This window comes from Stegastes partitus, unplaced genomic scaffold (genome assembly GCF_000690725.1).
Source record: "Stegastes partitus isolate 25-593 unplaced genomic scaffold, Stegastes_partitus-1.0.2 Scaffold13, whole genome shotgun sequence".
NCBI lineage: Eukaryota > Metazoa > Chordata > Actinopteri > Pomacentridae > Stegastes > Stegastes partitus.
In genome coordinates this window covers 147,129-164,569 of record NW_007577744.1, presented here as the reverse complement: position 1 = coordinate 164,569, position 17,441 = coordinate 147,129, and the positions used below count along the sequence as shown (strand labels likewise).

General features: G+C 42.8%; 2 protein-coding genes and 1 long non-coding RNA gene across 3 annotated transcripts in view; 1 reads left to right on the top strand and 2 right to left on the bottom strand.

The window, feature by feature from the left end:
* The window catches only part of klf9 (Kruppel like factor 9), a 5,424-nt gene extending 4,281 nt beyond the window's left edge, over positions 1–1,143 (bottom strand). The window contains exon 1 of the mRNA XM_008288373.1: positions 372–1,143. Coding sequence (XP_008286595.1) covers positions 372–756 — 385 coding nt within the window. The 5' untranslated portion in view covers positions 757–1,143. The remainder of the gene's footprint in view (positions 1–371) is intronic.
* A 2,761-nt stretch (positions 1,144–3,904) lies between these two features.
* Positions 3,905–6,654, top strand: LOC103362097 (uncharacterized). The gene is made up of 3 exons (XR_520440.1): positions 3,905–4,281; positions 5,158–5,221; positions 5,473–6,654. It is a non-coding gene; the product is annotated as an uncharacterized LOC103362097 (long non-coding RNA).
* A 3,055-nt stretch (positions 6,655–9,709) lies between these two features.
* trpm3 (transient receptor potential cation channel, subfamily M, member 3) overlaps positions 9,710–17,441 on the bottom strand; it is a 109,222-nt gene continuing 101,490 nt past the window's right edge. Inside the window, exons 20-25 of the mRNA XM_008288355.1 lie at positions 17,184–17,435; positions 15,901–16,075; positions 13,155–13,305; positions 12,224–12,417; positions 11,863–11,995; positions 9,710–11,330 (exon numbers count right to left, since the gene is read on the bottom strand). Coding sequence (XP_008286577.1) covers positions 9,710–11,330; positions 11,863–11,995; positions 12,224–12,417; positions 13,155–13,305; positions 15,901–16,075; positions 17,184–17,435 — 2,526 coding nt within the window. The remainder of the gene's footprint in view (positions 11,331–11,862; positions 11,996–12,223; positions 12,418–13,154; positions 13,306–15,900; positions 16,076–17,183; positions 17,436–17,441) is intronic.

Below are 17,441 nucleotides of genomic sequence, written 5' to 3'. Positions count from 1 at the left end.
TCCCAGCCAGCATCTGGCCCAATATGGCCCGGTCAGTCACACCCCCCCTCCAGCAGGCCACTTCATGGGACCACCTTTCCTATAATCTGTAATTCATTTGCAGGAACATGTGGTCACTTGCAGTCACGTCGACACAACATGGACTGAGGGCCCGGTCTTTAATATTAAACACTTTATGAAGTAATCATTTTGACATCATTATAGTTATTTATAGAAATTCTGCGATGTTACTTGACGTCTCAGTGGTAGAGAGTAGACTTTTACATGAAATAAACACGACGGCAGAAGTGACGCAGAGCGGTTTTGCTGTCGTCAACAGAACCAAGCCGGTGAGTTTCGTAGGCGTGTCGCCCAGCAGAGCCTCCACTTACCGGTATGGACCCTTAAATGGGCCTTGAGGTGGGACGACTTGCCGTACATCTTCCCACAGCCGGTGAAGGGGCAGCGGTGCCTCTTCTCGGGGGACTCCTGTCTGGCCCCCGCCTTCTTGTTCCGGGGCTGTTTGGGTGCCAGCGAGCCGCGGCTGTCCCCCGCGTTTAGCCGGCAACTCCCCCGCTCCACCTTCTCCTGCGCGCCGGCTTCGCTGGCCCCGAGACATTTGCTGCCTCCGGCGTTAGGATTGCATTTGTTCAAGTCCAGCAATATCATTGCCACCATCAGTAAAGTCCTGTTCTCCTGGTTCTCTTTCAATATGTCCTCTGTCCGCCCTGGGGGTCGGCTGGGGACGCATTCTGCAGAGACATCCAGCTCCGACATCACTGTGGCAGATCCGGGCGGAGAGAGGAAACAATGTCTTTAGAGTGGCCGTATCCCCTCGAAAACAGTCGCACAGAACGGATACAGCAAAGTAAATCAGAGTGCAGTCCTCCCGGGAAACATGTGGTTAATCATCCACACGTGTCGTCTTCAATGTGACTATTCCGCAAAGACTGCGTTTTCTTGTTGAGCTTGCGGGGCGGATAAATAAACTCCCCCCTCAGGAAAGATAGCGGCTTGAATCGTCCCCCGTCTCCCTCTCTCCTTCTCCCTTTAGTTCCTTGTTTTTTTTCCCCTTTCTAAACGCCGGATCAATAACACACAGCGTTTACCGACTGAGCTATTGTGTCTGCGCTTATTCCGCCTTTCTGTGCGCTCCCACACATGCGTCAACTTGTCCTATTTTACTGCGAGCAGCACTTCTCTCAAGTCCAAGAAACAATTTCGCGGAATCCCACGGTGTCATAATAAAGTGGCTCCCTGATTGGCTGAGAGGAAACGTGACTCGGTTTTTGGAAACGTCTATTCAACGGGGTGATCGATGAGGTAATTGACCAATCACAGCAATCACAGGCTGGGCCAAGGGAAGAGAGGGCGGGACCAGACTGGTGCTACGTTCAGAGACTTAATGTGAGTGGGAAATATGGGAGTCAGAGTGCAAAGTTGGTTTTGAAGTTTCAGCTAATTTTCCAATTTTATTTATCTAATACCTTATCCTATATTAATCACATGATGAAGGGAAATTCTTAATCAAAAGTCATAAAGTTCTAAAGCAGTTCAATAACTGTATAAACAGTATCATAGGAAAATACTAAATCTGATTTCAATGTCTGAATTTAGTGTTTTTAAAGCGTTGCGGTCTACATCTCTTTTCTTAACCTTCACTCATGCATTGACATATTTGCTCCACTGACTGCTCCCTTCACATTTTGGTGATTCTCCTGAAAAATTCATTTATGGTAATCACACTTGAAATGTGACCTTGTTGTGAGAAAGGAAGCCATGTCCTCATCCTGTCAGAGTAACTCAAAACATTTATGCCTCTTGGCTGCTTACGAACACTCTGTTTCCGGGCCCTTTTTTTTTTTTTTTCCAATTTCCCATCATACACAACAACATGTTTACAACTTTATGTTCCAAGTGCTGGTAGATCAGGATATAGAGGCCGACATGAAGAGAGAGACATGTGTTTTGTTTTCTTAGCTGTAAACCAACCCAGCCGCTGTAGCCCATTATCCTTTAGCTGTGGACAGGTCTCATTTTGTGTCCCAGTTTCACAACCACGGTATGATCCGAAATTAGCACAGACCTCCACTGTCCTCAAAGCTACACTTGAACTCTTTGGTGCCAATGCAAACTCACTTATACAATAGCGAGAGGGTTTTTGTCTATCTTGCAATTTCAACAGCAACAAAAAACAGCATAAGAATGTGCACATAAAGTTGAATGTAAAATTAGATTAACTGTAACAGTCAACTGGTTCTGTAACGAATATGGAACTTTTCTCCATTTACTGTATTGTTAAAGAAAGGTCACCGGTTCGTGTCCTGGTGAGGACACCCAGGATCTTTCTGCGTGGAGTTTTGTATGTTCTCCCCGTGCAGCGTGGGTTCTCTCCAGGTTCTCCAGCTTCCTTCCACAAGGTCTAAAAACATGTTGAGGTTAATTGGTGATTCTAAATTGTCTATAGGTGTGAATGTGAGTGTGCTTGGTTGTCTGTCTCTAATTATAGCCCTGTGATAGACTGGTGACCTGTCCAGGGTGTCCCCTGGCTTTGCCCTATGTCAGCTGGGATAGACTCCAGCCCCCTGCGACCCTAGTGAGGATTAAGCGGTGTATAGATGATGGATGCATTGTTAAAGAAGACATTCAGTCAGCACTTCCTGCATTATCTATAACAATTCAATTGCTTTTCCTGTAATGTATGAAAGATTATGAGGTTTTGTAAGAATTGTGGCAGTTTATGCGGTTATGATGTCACCATAATACCTTTACAACTGCTGGGTATGTGCAAGTTACATTTTACAGGGTTACATTTTACACAATGACACATCAAAATATGTTCAGGAGTTTTGACTGTAATGGGCAGTTGCTGCTACTTTCAGCACTTTGTGATGCACTGGATGTTTCATAAGTGACTTTTTTACCATTTCTTTAATCAACGAGGCCGCAGCTCTCTGTGCTTGATCACATCTTTCCTAAATAGTTCTGATTTAAAAAATGAGAGAGAGAAAGGATGGTGAGTATGTGGGTCATGCTTTCTGTAAGAGAGACTTTAATGCAGCCAGTCACTTTAAAGTGTAACAAGACTCCTCTAGTTAAAAAAAGGAGAGCTTCCAGTGCAGTGGGAGGTTCACCCACGCCCAAAGTTCCTAGAAAATCCTACTCAGTGTTAGTGGGGTCGGCATTGAGCAATGCCGCCTCAGGACAGTTTTCCCTCAGTGGGAACTTTGTAGACATTATTCAGCTCCATGTTCTGCCCTGCAGCTGTTTATATGAGTAGCAGCCACACATAGAGGCGTTTTAGTGCAGGTTCGTCGCACATGATCCGAACAAAGTAAAGTCCTAATGCCTGTGCTTTGTCAACAGAAACACAATGATGCGTGCTGACACTATTGTGTACATTTGTAACTGCACCACAGTAACAATGTAGTCGTGTTTCAGGTTCGATCGGGGAGTGCCACGCCTCTTCTGAGCAACCACGAAAATATCCTCGACAGTTGAGGGCAGGTCCTGTCTGCACTGCAGCAACGAGACACGACCTCAAAGCAGGTTTAAATAGATCCCCTTATTTGTGTATCTATTGCTCGCCCGATATAAGAAACAAAGTGTTCAGAAAAGTTAAGGACGCCGGTGGGAGTAATAAGACAAACTTCCTATTTGTGCACCACAGACTGAAGCACTGCTGGGACTTTGCGTCCTGTTCCAGGATCGCCCCACGCTGGAACTCCGCCCCCCACTTTGCTCGAATCGGTGGCAGAACCCCCAAATTTCCAGGAAAAAAGAATCTGGTTGAAACTAGGGTCTTGGCCGGACACGTTAGTTTGTGTAGAATGCAGCTGCCCTCCTCGTCCTCCTCCTTTAGCTGAAGCCTACAAACATTTCCGTGGAAGAGGAGGCGCTTCCTCGGCTACTGCTCCTCGCTCTCCTTCGCGCGAAAGTGCAAGAGTTCAAGAGTGCACGGCGCATGTGGGTCATGTTGTTGTGTTGACAGGGTGCGCTGATTTTGGCCAAGATAGGGCTTGTTTTTGAGCGCGTGTGCGCGTGCGTGTGATGTAACAGAGACAAGGAGCCGTGCCACGTGCTGAACAAAATGTTCTGTTCCACGTGCGCCGTCGGAGCTGACGCACCACTGGCCGGCTGTCCGGAGCGCACAGGCCCCTCCACGCTCCCACAGCCAGACAGACTGGAAGACCCGGTCCAAGGGCGTCTTCTGTCAGTCAGGCAGGCAGCGCTGCACACTGACAGGGCAGACACAACAACAGCGTGAGGCCTGCACAGTAGGGCCAAGAAAAAAAAAAACATGTAAGTGCATGCAAAGCAACTAAATCGAACATGGAGTAATAAATTGATCACATAGGGATAAATAATTAGAACCCTGCATGCTGTGATAGTAAGTAAATAAGCACATTTACATCAGTATGATTTCACATGATAAGCCTGGAGTATTTCACTGTCATCTAGTAGATGAAGTGTGGTGAAAAGAGGTTTGCATTCTGAAAGAAGTTCAAGGCTGTGTTTCTGCCTCTTGGCATTGGGACAAGTTTTAAAAATGTCAGCCCACCCAGCAGCACCTGTCCCACTCTTCTCACCAGAAACTACAGGGTGGCAGTGAGAGGGGGTGGGGGTCTTACATTTTGCCATAACTGCAGAACAGTTTCTATGATGTGCCTCCTTGCTTTATGGGTTACACACTGTCATGTTTCTTGGCTCATGTGCAGCTCGGATCATGAATCAAGTCATAGAAATGCAGATAGATAGATTTATTTGACTTTATTCCAGGGGTTCGAGTACAGGGTCAGCCACACTGCAGGGTTAAAGGCCCAATTTTCTGGTCAGCAGCCCAAAGCCTTAAAGCCACCACTACCCCATCAGACATTCCTCGTGTTTTGTTCTGCAGGTTTCAGATCGTTGTCTGTGAAGATTCTCATTCATCCAGGTCATGGTTATTCTCGTAGTTTAATCGCAGCAACTCGACTTACTTGAGTTTCTTGAAGACGTTTCGCCTCTCATCTGGAAGAACTGATGAAGAACTGATGAAGCCTCTTGGATGAGAGGCGAAACATTTTCAAGAAACTCAAGCAAGTCCAGTTGCTACGATTAAACTACGATTTTACATCATTGTTCCAATAATCAGTTTAACCAAAATTATAAATTTCTTTCTCTTTCACTCTTTTTCAGTGAAAACTTGTTTCTGAGAAACATCCCGCCTCCCCAAACAGACAAAACAGGACTCAACATGCTGGTATGATGTTACACACATTGCTCACATCAATCACACACACATGATAAGCATCAGTCTTTTGTTATTTACTGGTTAAAAATTCAGGTGAAGTAAGAACAGACACGACTCAGAGTACCAATCTATTTAATTGTTTATTTAACAATGCATGCCAGACATGATCCTATTCACATTGAAGAATACAGATTTGTATTTGCATCCAAATACTCACTACTTTGATTTCATATTATAATCTCTCTCTATCTTTCTCGCAGTCATCATTACAGGTCATCTCTGTACACGCTGAGTGGAAGAACTGCATGCATTTAAAGGACATCAAATAAAGTGTGACCAGTAGAGGGATAGGTCCCTTTTAGTTGAACAACATCAGCAATTATTGCAGAAAAAACATGTGCGTGAAACTCTCTTTAGCTTACGGGTCACAGGTTTCATAGGAGGGAAGCAAATCTGTTGATTATCATCATATGCTCATGATTTCCTCCAAACTGTAAGATATAGTGTAGGAAAATATTTGAAAAATACTATACACTGAGATTCTGTTGGGTTGTGTTTTGTTGGCATGCCTCCTTGTTATTCGTGTCATCTGCATGTCTTGGTTCCCACGCAGTTAATTTATACGCACGTATGCACACATGCACACCTCCTATCAACACCTTTCACCACAGTCATGTCAACGTATCACAGAACCATTTCAGAATCATGTACATACGAGTTTATACATGCCACGGACATGTATGTTGTCTCATATATTCCTTACTGTAAGGATAAAGAAATTATAAAAGAATATTTCCATTTCCTATTATAATAGGCCAAATAATAGGGTCTAAACGTTCAGTCCAACACGGTCGTCTGTTTTTATACTTCACCATGCAAAACTGAGTTGAGCTCTATGACCTATGCTTGGGTAGCCCTGCCTGCCACAGCTGAGTAGACAACAGGTCAGGTCAGGTCTACTCAGCTTATTTCCATTTGGTTTGACAAAGTTAGGTTTGGTTCAAAATGTAAGGGTCAAACACAGTTCTCCATAAAATGAAAAAAATGGAAATTTAAACATCTCTGGGTGAACAAGTCTATCAGGTATGAAGACATTCATTCATATACTATTGCCATTTCTGAAGACATAAAACACAAAATATATAGCTTTCCTGTGATCCCCGAAGATTGTGTGTAAGACTCATAAAGCACAGTGATTATATTGGAAGCCTTCTGCTTAAGACTAACTCATATCTTTCTCTCTTTCTTGCTTGTTTTCTATCTGCCATGCCTCCATGATATACTTTCTGCCTTGCATCACTGGGGTAATATTGTCCCTGAGCACTGACCTGGGGTCAACCTGTCATCTCTTAACCAGTCTGTCACTTACATATTTGTTGAGAAAATATGATTTTTTTTGTATGTATTTCATGACTACAACATTCCATTGAAGTGTTTAACTTTCCAATGATCTATATTGACCATGTGTTGGCACCACCATTTATGTTGACGTTGTGGTTAGAAGGGCTTTCTATGTATTGTACAAAGAACGATCTGGTTTCTGTTCATGGAGACTCAGCCTAAGACCACAGTTGTATTGTATCGTTTGTAGCTTTGAGACAAATTAAACATTATCAACTCTGGGAATTTAACAGTGTGGATGTTTGGATTATCAGCTTGGGTTGGGACACATAAGTAAGATCAGTCAATTCAAGCAAGAAAGAAGAGTTACTGCAACAGCAACAGCCATCTGGCGATGCTATATCCCCATCCTTATGTCTCTGTTTCACGTGCAAATAGATTTTTCCCTTTTTTAAAGATTTTTTGGGGGGGGGGGCATTTTTGCCTTTATTTCGAAGGGGACTGTGGAATAAAGGCAGGCGATACGGGAGAGAGAGCAAGCGAATAACACGCAGCAAGCAATCTCCAGCCCGGTTTTGAGCCGGCGGTTCACAGCTCAGGGTAAATGTGCCCATGTAGTACCATAAACCATTCGGGCATCAGGTTTGCCCTTTAAATAGATGATTTCTTAAACTATGAAACTATTATTTCCAATGAGATCTCTTATGTGTGTTGGTGAATTCAAATAAATGTCCATACAAGCAATGATACAGTCTACTAATTTCCCTCACTCTGTACATCAGACATGTCCAAAGAGAGCAACAAAGGTCTATGAGAAAATAATCACTGATATTTGGCCTCTGTGAATAGAGAAGACAAAGATGAGAAATTTCACAGATTTTTGAATCACTTCAGTCCCCACATACTCCATCCATGCCCAAAAGGCACCCTAAAGTTTGGTATACTGGCAACTGTGTATTGCCGTGTCAACATTAGAAAATTCTCATAAACTGCTTGATAAAACATACAATAAAAACTACTTTAAATACTTTAAATATGATTGAAATGTACAGTATATCAGACAGTTCTATATTTAATAAATAATATAATACATCATTATTTAGTGCATGTAGATGGTCATCTTTTATTAAATTTAAAAGCTTAATTAGAAAATACTTAAAATTCGACAAAAATATCACTGAGAAGATATAAATATTAATTTTGTAATTCAAACAGGCATTTACTGTAATTATCAATAATGAGCAAGAAAAATGTCAATAAATAGGATCAATCTCAAAATAAATGCAACATGATTAAACTGAATTGTAATCGTGAGAAAATATAAAAGAAACATTAAAAATCAGTAAGAATTCTATTGATTTCTCCTATTCTTGTTTTTACAAAGCTATCAGAGAAAGGCATCTTCCTCTCCTTCGGACTTCTTCTATTCCAATAAGAAAGAAAAAAAGATACAATTTTTTAACACTGATCTGGCTTTTATTTTTTTTTTTATAGTAATAACCCCATGTTTCATCGTCCATGTCACTTAAAATGCACGCCTTTCTTAAATCTCAGCTAGAATGCATATGCTTGACAGCTTTTTTTAGAGTTGACTCACAAATTGGCTCTTCGTGACCTGTATATAATTTGTTATTGGCTTTGTCATCGGGCATTTTCTTTATCTTGAAGTCTCTTTTTTGCAGTGGTTCACTTTGAATGCAATGAAATAAAAAATAAAGGAGAAATAACAAATGAAAGACATTTATGGAGTAGATGAAGGACGGATCCATTAGTTGTGGTGGATGCAAAACCATTGCAAAATGATGCCACTGCCAACACCTGAAAGAGGGGGGCGGGGCTATGAGACAGCTACTGTTCATTAAGTGGAAAGATTTTTGGTGTCTGGCGCAGGCAAAGAAAAGTTCCCATCAGGTTCGCCCAGCAAGCGTTGCCTCTGACATTGGCTCACAGCGCCCTCTTGTCCCCATCTTTTGCAATTGCACTTGTTAAAGCTCTCCGGGATCAGGTGTGAACTTAAGCTTATCTCCGAGTGATATGTAGGATTTCAATGATCGACCATATGCAAGTGAACATTACCATTAACAAAACTCTTAAATCGTACTTCCTTTCTTATTCGTTGGCCTACAAAGCAGTGACTACCCTCACTCACTTGATACAGACTTCAAGCAGTGCCTCAAGCTCGAGTTGACCGGAGACACATGACGGAGTAATGACTTTTTGACTGGAGTGTGTTCAAATGCTGTTTTCTGTTTCTAACTTAACTAAAAAAAAAAAGAAAAAAAAAGTTATCATAAGTGTCATTTTATTTAAAAATGTATGTGATTGCCATTTTTCCTCCGATGCTACAATATGTATATGAAAGACACATTCGATATTCCCTTAAAAAATGAAGTAAATGTTGATTACTTGAAAAGTGTGTTTGTGTATCCAGAGGTAAGTTGTTGCCATGTTACAGATATCATTTGAAGTGCAGTTAAGTCAAACACTTAATAATTCCTTTATGATGCAGCCAGAAATGTTCACTTCTTTCTGCCTGCTAGTGCTGGGGTCTTACAAGTTGGAGATAGGATTATATGAAGAGAGGAAAACGTATTTGAAGCAAAAGTTCTGCAATAGTAATGACGCTATGCTAAGACAAAATGACAAAATGAGGTGACTGTTTCTTTCCTCTCTCGTCTCTCAGACTTGACAGTATCTACCTATAATGCAGCTAGGAGTAACAGTATACTTTGTCTGACTAGCGTGACTGATATGTGATGTAACACAGTGACAGATGTCTACTTGATGTAAAGGTGGTGGGTGGAAGACATACAGTACAAATACACCTTCCATTGCCATAACACCCCATTGAGAGTTACTTAGCTACAAGAGGTAAAAACTAGTCTAGATTCATAGCTCTTTGTTTTGACTGGTGTACAGTAGGACCCCTTTATCTTCCATCCCTTTCCCCTCTGATTTATGATTCAGGGTAAAGCTGCCCTTCAACACTGACTATGAATGAACTTTTCTAACCTAAAACTTTAAGTGAATAAGAAAAGGTAGATCTGGTCCACATCAGCATCTACGGGCAGCTTCACCCTGCTTTCACACATGCCCTTGGCCCTCTCAGATTCCTTCCTGGTCCTAACAGTGTGTGAGTGCACTGACGTGTCCTTGTCACGTGTAGTTTTGTCTATCAAAGCTGCGGAAAGCTGACGGAGCCGCCAGCTTTCTCATGGAGAGGTTGTCAGTCTTGGCCGTCTCAGGCCTTGCTCCAGACTTGCTCCTGAGGAAGGGGTTTCTGGGTCCTGCCAGACCCCGCCCTCCAGGCCCAGGCCCCCTGTCTGCCCCCAGACCCGGTCCCCTCTCCATCCTCTCACTCACCGACAGGCTCTTCCGGTGTGGAGGGGCCAGCGTGAGGGAAGGATGGGAGTCGTCTGAAGAGCAGCTGTTTGCTCGCTCCAGCCTGGAGAAGGGGGAGCAGAGAGGGGCCCCACTGGGCCCGCCAAGGCCCCCTAGGCGAGGGGTATCTGGGGCTGGCATCAGGTCCTCAGGGTCCTCTGGATCAGACTCTGTATGACTAAGCTCTGCCTCTCTCTCCGGGTGAGAGGAACCAATGTCTGACGGCTTATCAAAGGGGAATGAGGTGGAACCTCCAGGTGAGTTTGAGCGTTCTACAGGGGTGTATGGAGATGAGACACAGCGTGTATCGATGCAGTCAGTGATGCTGGTGTACTCTGCAGCCTTTACCTGGACTCCTGCCCCCAGTCCACCATAGCAGCCTCTTGGTGTGAACATGAGGCTGTGGGACTTGACCAGAGGAGGCTCGTCCAGAAATCCTGTGCCTGCTGTAGAGAGGTAGCGGCTGCTCTTAGAGCGCTCGAGCAGCCCTGCTGAGGGAGGTGGGGATGGTTCCATATCCCAAGGAGGTAAGGTGGTGTCTGGTAAGAGGTGTGCTGAGCACAATGACAAATCAGCAGCTGCACTGTCATCAAACATAGCTCCAGCTGTTCCACTGCTGCCTGCACCGCCCTCCGAGTGCCTGTCGCCCAAACCACTGGTTGCGGTGCTGCTGAAATCCCGGCCTCCAGGCAGCACCGTCTCCATGGTATCTGATTGCAGCGAGGCGTCTCTCTGGAGCGGTGGGACCACACGAAGAGGATCCAGAAAGACCTCGGCAGGCCCCACCTCCTCAGATGTTGAGACATAGATATCAATGCATGATGATGGACGGTGCTGCTGGGAGACCGACAGCGTCGCAAGTGGGAGGGGCTTAGACTCCTTGGGGGCAGCAGCTGAGGATACAGATTGTGAGCTGTTGGCTCGGTGGAGACTCAGTGAGCGCTCTTTAAAGAAGCTTTCAGCTCGTTCAGCCCCACTTGCACGTTCACCACCTCGACCACCACCAACATAAAATGAGTGGCTCCTTGTCCGTGTAGCCATGCCAGTGGGAGAAGGCGGGGACATGGAGCCCTCAGCTGGTCCCTCCAGTGCCTCCTGTAGGCGGTAGGCGTTCCCTTCTGTGCTATTAAAGCTGCTTTGACGGAGGATGTATGCTGCTTCTGGGCACTCAGCCTGGCGGATAATGTATGCAGAGTCAGTGCAGTCAGAAGAAGTCCGAGAACGTACTTTGTTGACCTCCCCGCGCTCAACACCCGTCACACGCTCCAGCGCAACAGCAATTCTTCCAATCAGCTCCTCCATCTGGGCCAGCCGAATATCAACAGTCTGCAGTGATGCCTTCATGAAGTGTTCCCTCTCATTGACTTCCTCCAAACGCATTGCCATGTTCTCCACCCTGATAGAAAAAGAAGGAGGAGACAGAAGACAATAGAAGCATTAGAGAGGAAAGCAGCAGGGGGGAATGGTGGAGAGATGAAATGCTTCCGAGGAAGAAAATGACTGAACACACACAATGGCATTTGGTGTTAAAAATACACATTTTAAAATGCAATTAGAATGTCAAAATGGCAAAATTGTATGGGCAGCTTTTTATGTCAACACTGGCTTCCCACTTTGTACTACATGCAGTCCAAGTCTTAAAAATAGGAAGCAGCAGTTCAGTAATTGCTGTCCCTGGAACCATTTTCATAGTATTTTGCAGCTCTGTTTCTTTTTCCACCTCCTACTAGACCTCCACTAGACCACAGCATTTCCAAATGTGCTCCAGTCTTCTGCGTTTGCAGTGAAATTGTAAATACAGTTTTTATGTTTTCTCTCGTTGCCTTTGATTTCTCACGACGCTGTGTGTTTGGCTCTCTTGTCCAACATAGAAAAGGAAGGATGGAAATAGCATAGAGACATCATTTCAGTTTAGCCATGTGTCTGACCTTTCTGAAGTGACTCTGATTCTCTCATCATTAGAGGAGTGGAATCTGTCATCCTTCTCTCTGAAGTACTCTTCAATACATTGCTCCTCGAAATCGTGGACTTTCTTCAGCTCGTCCTCTGTGATGAAAAGCTCTGTGGGTCAAAGAGGTTGAGATTGTTAATGCTACAGTGCCACATTATACTGATTGATAGTAAGGCAACGGCAAACACTGCAGATTTGTGTTTACTATAGCACTAAAACTACATTTGAAAAATGATTTGTAACGACATAAATAAATTACAATTCTAGAAACACTACTATTTACACTGTTGCATCTATGCCCACTTTCTCAGGCTTGTTAATATATATCTGCCACTCACTCAGGCCATAGTCCCTCTCGTCATCATCATGCTTGCGCCAGCGACAACACAGATGCTTGAGGACCATAGTTATGTGACTGAAGATGATGAGGGGTGGAGGAAGGACTGGGCGTTCATGGAAGGTCATAATGAGCTGGTAGCGCTGGAACTTCCATACCTGGTTGGAGATGGACTTCACCTCGAAGAATGTATTACTATGGACAATTACAGACAGAGACGCCACACCAGCCAAGAAAGATTACATCCACTGAAAGCTAAAATAAACCGAATCAAGTCATCAGTGGCACAGCAGAGACTTTTATGTCATTTTTGATTGGGTGGTTAATGAACTGATTCCCTTTGCATGCTGCAGCACTGCTGAGCTGAGTGCAGACACTGAGAATATGTGGAGATAATGTAGAGAAACAAACGCAAAAGCCGGCTAAATAAGTGTTTGCTGCCATATATAATTTGATTAAACCTTCAATTTAACTCCTGTTTATTCCATTGTGCACTTTTTGGTAATTACACTGACAAATGCAAAGAAGAGGATGATTGCCCTTGCTGCATGGATTACACAGAGGCACAATAACGCATCATTAGCATGATTATGTCACTGTGGAAGAAGCACCATCCCATTGTGTTAATACAATTTGCTACCCGCCTCTAATGAGTGTGGCTTAACAGCAGCTCAAACAGAAACTAAAGTCACTTCTCTTGCTCTCTTTCATGCACACACATGGAATACACTCAGGAAAAGCCTTAGAGGCAGTTATATCTAATTTATCTTAAACGGTTTACACTAGATATTGCTATTTAGATACACCCATGTCTTGGTGATACTTTGTGAGCGTTGGAAGACAAAAAAAGATGATTTTTATCATCATGCTGCCACAATAAGTGTGTTTTATGTCCTGAGGTGTCAAGTGGAAAGTCTGGGGAGTATACATACTTGAACACAGCTATGAGGAGGTTGACCAGCAGTATGTTGGCCACCAACAAATAGCAAGCCATGATCGCTGGGACAATCCAAGCACCCGTCTTGCAGGGAGGCTGGGCCACCACTACCCCGTCCTCTAACGTGATGTTCTGCCCGCAGGGAGCTGCACAATGTCACAAAATGAAGAGACACACATAGAAGTCAATACAAGATAGAATATGCCTTTAGACAGAGAATTCTATCCATTAATAACAAAATGTCAGTGGAAAACTTTGGATGCACGATAAATTTGAAATACATGCAGACGCAAAACATGAACGGAAGATGTACAGTCAAGACAAACTTTTTAAAAAGCGTATTAAATGAAAGAAAACGTAAAACATTCAAAGACGTACTGTACACTGAGTACAAGACCACAACAACAAACAAAGAGACAAGCAGACCTGAAAATAACAAACAAAACGCATAATTACAGATTTTGCAAACAAACAAGAAGCATAATTTGCTTTTATGCTTCTTTTCTAAAAGAAGGGATTAGAAAGAGTGGACACTTTAATGGCAGGGGCTCATGTTCAGAAATGTGCATCTGACAAAAAAATAAAATACACAAAAAAAAGCACATTTGTCATGTGTCATCACAATTTGTGTTTACAATATATTTAAACACATCGTCAGTGTTTAAAATATATTGTCACATATGTGAGCCATAGCTTCATTCTGCAATGGCTGATTGCTCTGAATCATTTGAAATGTATTTAGGATACATAGTATGTTTTTTCCATCCGTGATGGTTCAGTTGCTGTGGCTTATCTGGGGAACATTCAGCATTTGGTTTGTTTGCCTTTGAGATTCATCTTATCATGCTCATCATTGCTTCATGTTCAAATTTCTTTTTTTCTTTTGTTTTTTACACACAATGCAGCCCAAAGACAGAGAACTGAAGTAATTTTTCTATTTGATTTTTTTATTTTTTTTTTTACCATCAATAAATTTGGATTTAAAAACTCTGACAACTGAACCACGTGAAAAAACAGATTACAGATGATGAAAGGTGGCTAATAAATACGTTCTGGTGTGGATGTGTGTATGCTTGCGTTTTATATCTGTATCCAGTGATATTGATGTTTAAACTTCTTTGCTCAGTCATGCTAAATGCTTGCTCTTAAAATGGTTGAAATATTTTGGCAATGCTGCACTTGCTCCAGTGAGAAGCTGAGCCGGCGTAAAGGGAGGGTGATATGGTTCATGTGACAGACGGTGTTATCATGGCAGGGTCACTGCTTCAAATGAAAATAATCTGAAGTCGAGTACCAAAATGAGGGGAGGAAACATCAAAGGAATATCAAACTTTAAAACTTTGATAGTTCCTCTTGATGTGACAGCTGACCAAAAACTAAGACCATAAAAATACTAAAACACATTTGAAAAGTGCTACTGCCATGTAACAGTGCCATTTGTCAGCCAGTGCCAAAATTAGTCAGGGTAAAGTTGCTTACAGGATATGACCTGAGGTCAAGCTACTGGTTGGCTTCGTCAAAAGATTTAAAGATGATAAATTATCTCATATAACCAGGCCTTGAACCACTTCAGATTCTCTTAACCCTATTCAGGACTTTCATGTTGCCATACGTAGAAAGTCTTTCGGGGTCCACTGGACCCCAAGAAAGAATATGTGCAAAATATTGGTTGGTATTCATTATAGACTTTTATACTATGTTAAATACATTTTCTGATAAGTTGATGTGTTTTTGGTTCCAAATGCATGACAAATGTCCCTCTTTTAATATTTAAAAAAAAAAATCTCAAAAACAAAAAACAATACCTGTCACCTAAACCAAATGGCCTGGGGTCCAAAAGACCCCCAAAGTCCTGGATAGGGTCAATCTGCTCAAATTTACAGAAAATGCTGCTGATATCCAGTAGCTGACCCAAGATACCAACACATGAGCGCAACTTTAGCCTCATAGAGCGTGGAGCCGCATGCACGCTTTTGTCTCAAGTGGCCTGTAGTGGCTAGGAGTGGGCATGACATGGTGGCAATGTGAGGATGATGAAGGAGAGGTGGGAGAGGTAGATGTGGTTAAATTGAGGTCTATATCTATAGATTTACTGGGATTTTGACTGCACTGGGCAATGTGGGATGGACCATTACTACGCCAGGTTCCGTGAGTTCGAAAGTAATTTTCGACCAGCCAGAGTTTTTCATTCAGCCTGTGCTGTAACTTCCTACTATGCATATCTGAAACAAAGAATGAAAACATTATTTCAGATCTCTTCTCTTTGGGCCACTCCTCACATTCTGTACACACCATCAGATATACTACCATACAAATAGACAGAACAGCACACAAATGCACTCTCACGCTCAGGACACTTCCTCGCAGACACTTCTCACAGTCTGTTTTTGATTTATTGAGTCTAAATGTCACTCTGTCTACATGGTGTAAAATAATGTAGAGACAAAAAAAAAGATCAAGACAAACTCACAGTACACATTTATGTCCTTATGTAAGAAAGCTTATGGTGGTGTCCCCAACTCATACACAATCTAATTGGAGGTGTAATATGCCGTGTTTTTAATGTGTTACAAAAGGACATCTACGAGTAATATTTCAAGTAGTGGCTGAAAATAAAGTGTGTTTTTGGTCATACTACTTGATTCTCTCCTCAGGGAAAGGAACTATTCTCCCCTGATTTAACAAAAGTAAATGTTATATTTATATTCAGTGTTCAGTTTACACTCTAGTCCCGAACTTACGGTCGATCTGGTCGGCAAACACCTCTCCGTAGATCATCCAGTAAGGCATGAAGAAGATGTTCCTAGCTAGCATCCAGGATGGGTCTTCATTATCGTTGAGAATGGCCTGACGTGCCACCCCAAAACTCATCAGCACCACCAACATGATGATCACAAAATACATCATGTCGATCATCTGACAGAAGGAGGGAGATAGAGGAGGATTGTTAAAGAGAGAAAGAAAGAGTTGAGTGGTTTAAGAAGAAAGGGGGAAAAAAGGGGGGGGGGCGCGTTTGGTAAGAATATTAAAGAAAAGGAAATAATGAGGCAAAGCATGGGAAGAGGAAGGAAGCAGGTTCTATTGGAGCTGCACAAGCAGTTAAAAGAGTTTGATGAATGATGGTCTGCATTTGCATTTTTTGATTACTATTCCTTGCAGTCTTAGTTAGTCAATTAAGATGTAATTTAATTTATTTTCAAATGAAACCTAAAGCCAACATTTAAAATTCACTTAATTTAGGTTCATCCCAGATTGATTGAGGAGGTGACAGCACATCCTCCCTCCAGGCTCATTTATTCTCCAGTAGCCTCTGAAATGTTCGGTTAAGACTGTCACTCACTGTCTTTGTGGAGACCTAAAACATATTTTAGACACTGTTGCACAGTTACAGTAATTACTTTTGAAAATTACAAAGTACTGTACAAATTATTTTTGGCAGAAATGAGAATTACCATTAATTACAATGCAAAATGTGTGTGTGTGTTTTTCCCCCCTTTACTTCTCTGAGCTGCTTTGACTTCAAACCAGCTTACGGTTACACCACATATGCCAATTACTTGACTAAATCATTTAATGCCAATCCAAACCTCTCCCTTTCTCTCTAACTAACTGCTGATTTTCATATCAAAGAGTTTGTGTCCAGTGCTACACAGCCCATGTCAAAGGGTGTTGAGCATCAGATGGATAACAGATTTGGCTCTTTGATCCCCTCTCCACTTGTGTCTTCATGTGTGTATCGGAGGCTCTGATCTTGCGGTGCTCGAGATCAAACAATACGATTAAGAGGCACAGAAGCTCCATTAGAGCCGGGCTTGCACATCACCTCCACATTAAACCTTTGTAATCATGGAAATCAGTGAGCTATTACAATCCGTATGGATCATGTTGAGCAAAATCAGAGGGTGAACAGATATAAATGAAGAATGTGGAGGGGGGAGGGAGGGAAAATATGAGCGGTACTGCAGATAGAAAAGACAGAACGTCAGACCCACACATACAGTGAACCACCCCTGCCTCTTCTCACCATCTTGCCAATCATCATCACATAGGGACCCAGGTACTTGTTGACTCCAAAGATGTCGAGCAGCCGGATGTACCAATAGATGATGTTGACACAATAGATGACCCGCCCGTAGCTCATGAGCGGCGGCTCCTGGAGACGCAGAACCATGCCGACAGAGAATATGAGGATGGCCATGAGGTCTGTGATGTTCCAGTACTCCTGAAGCCACACCTTCACCTTCTGTAACAGCTTCCCTGGTTCTGACATCAAGATCTAGGA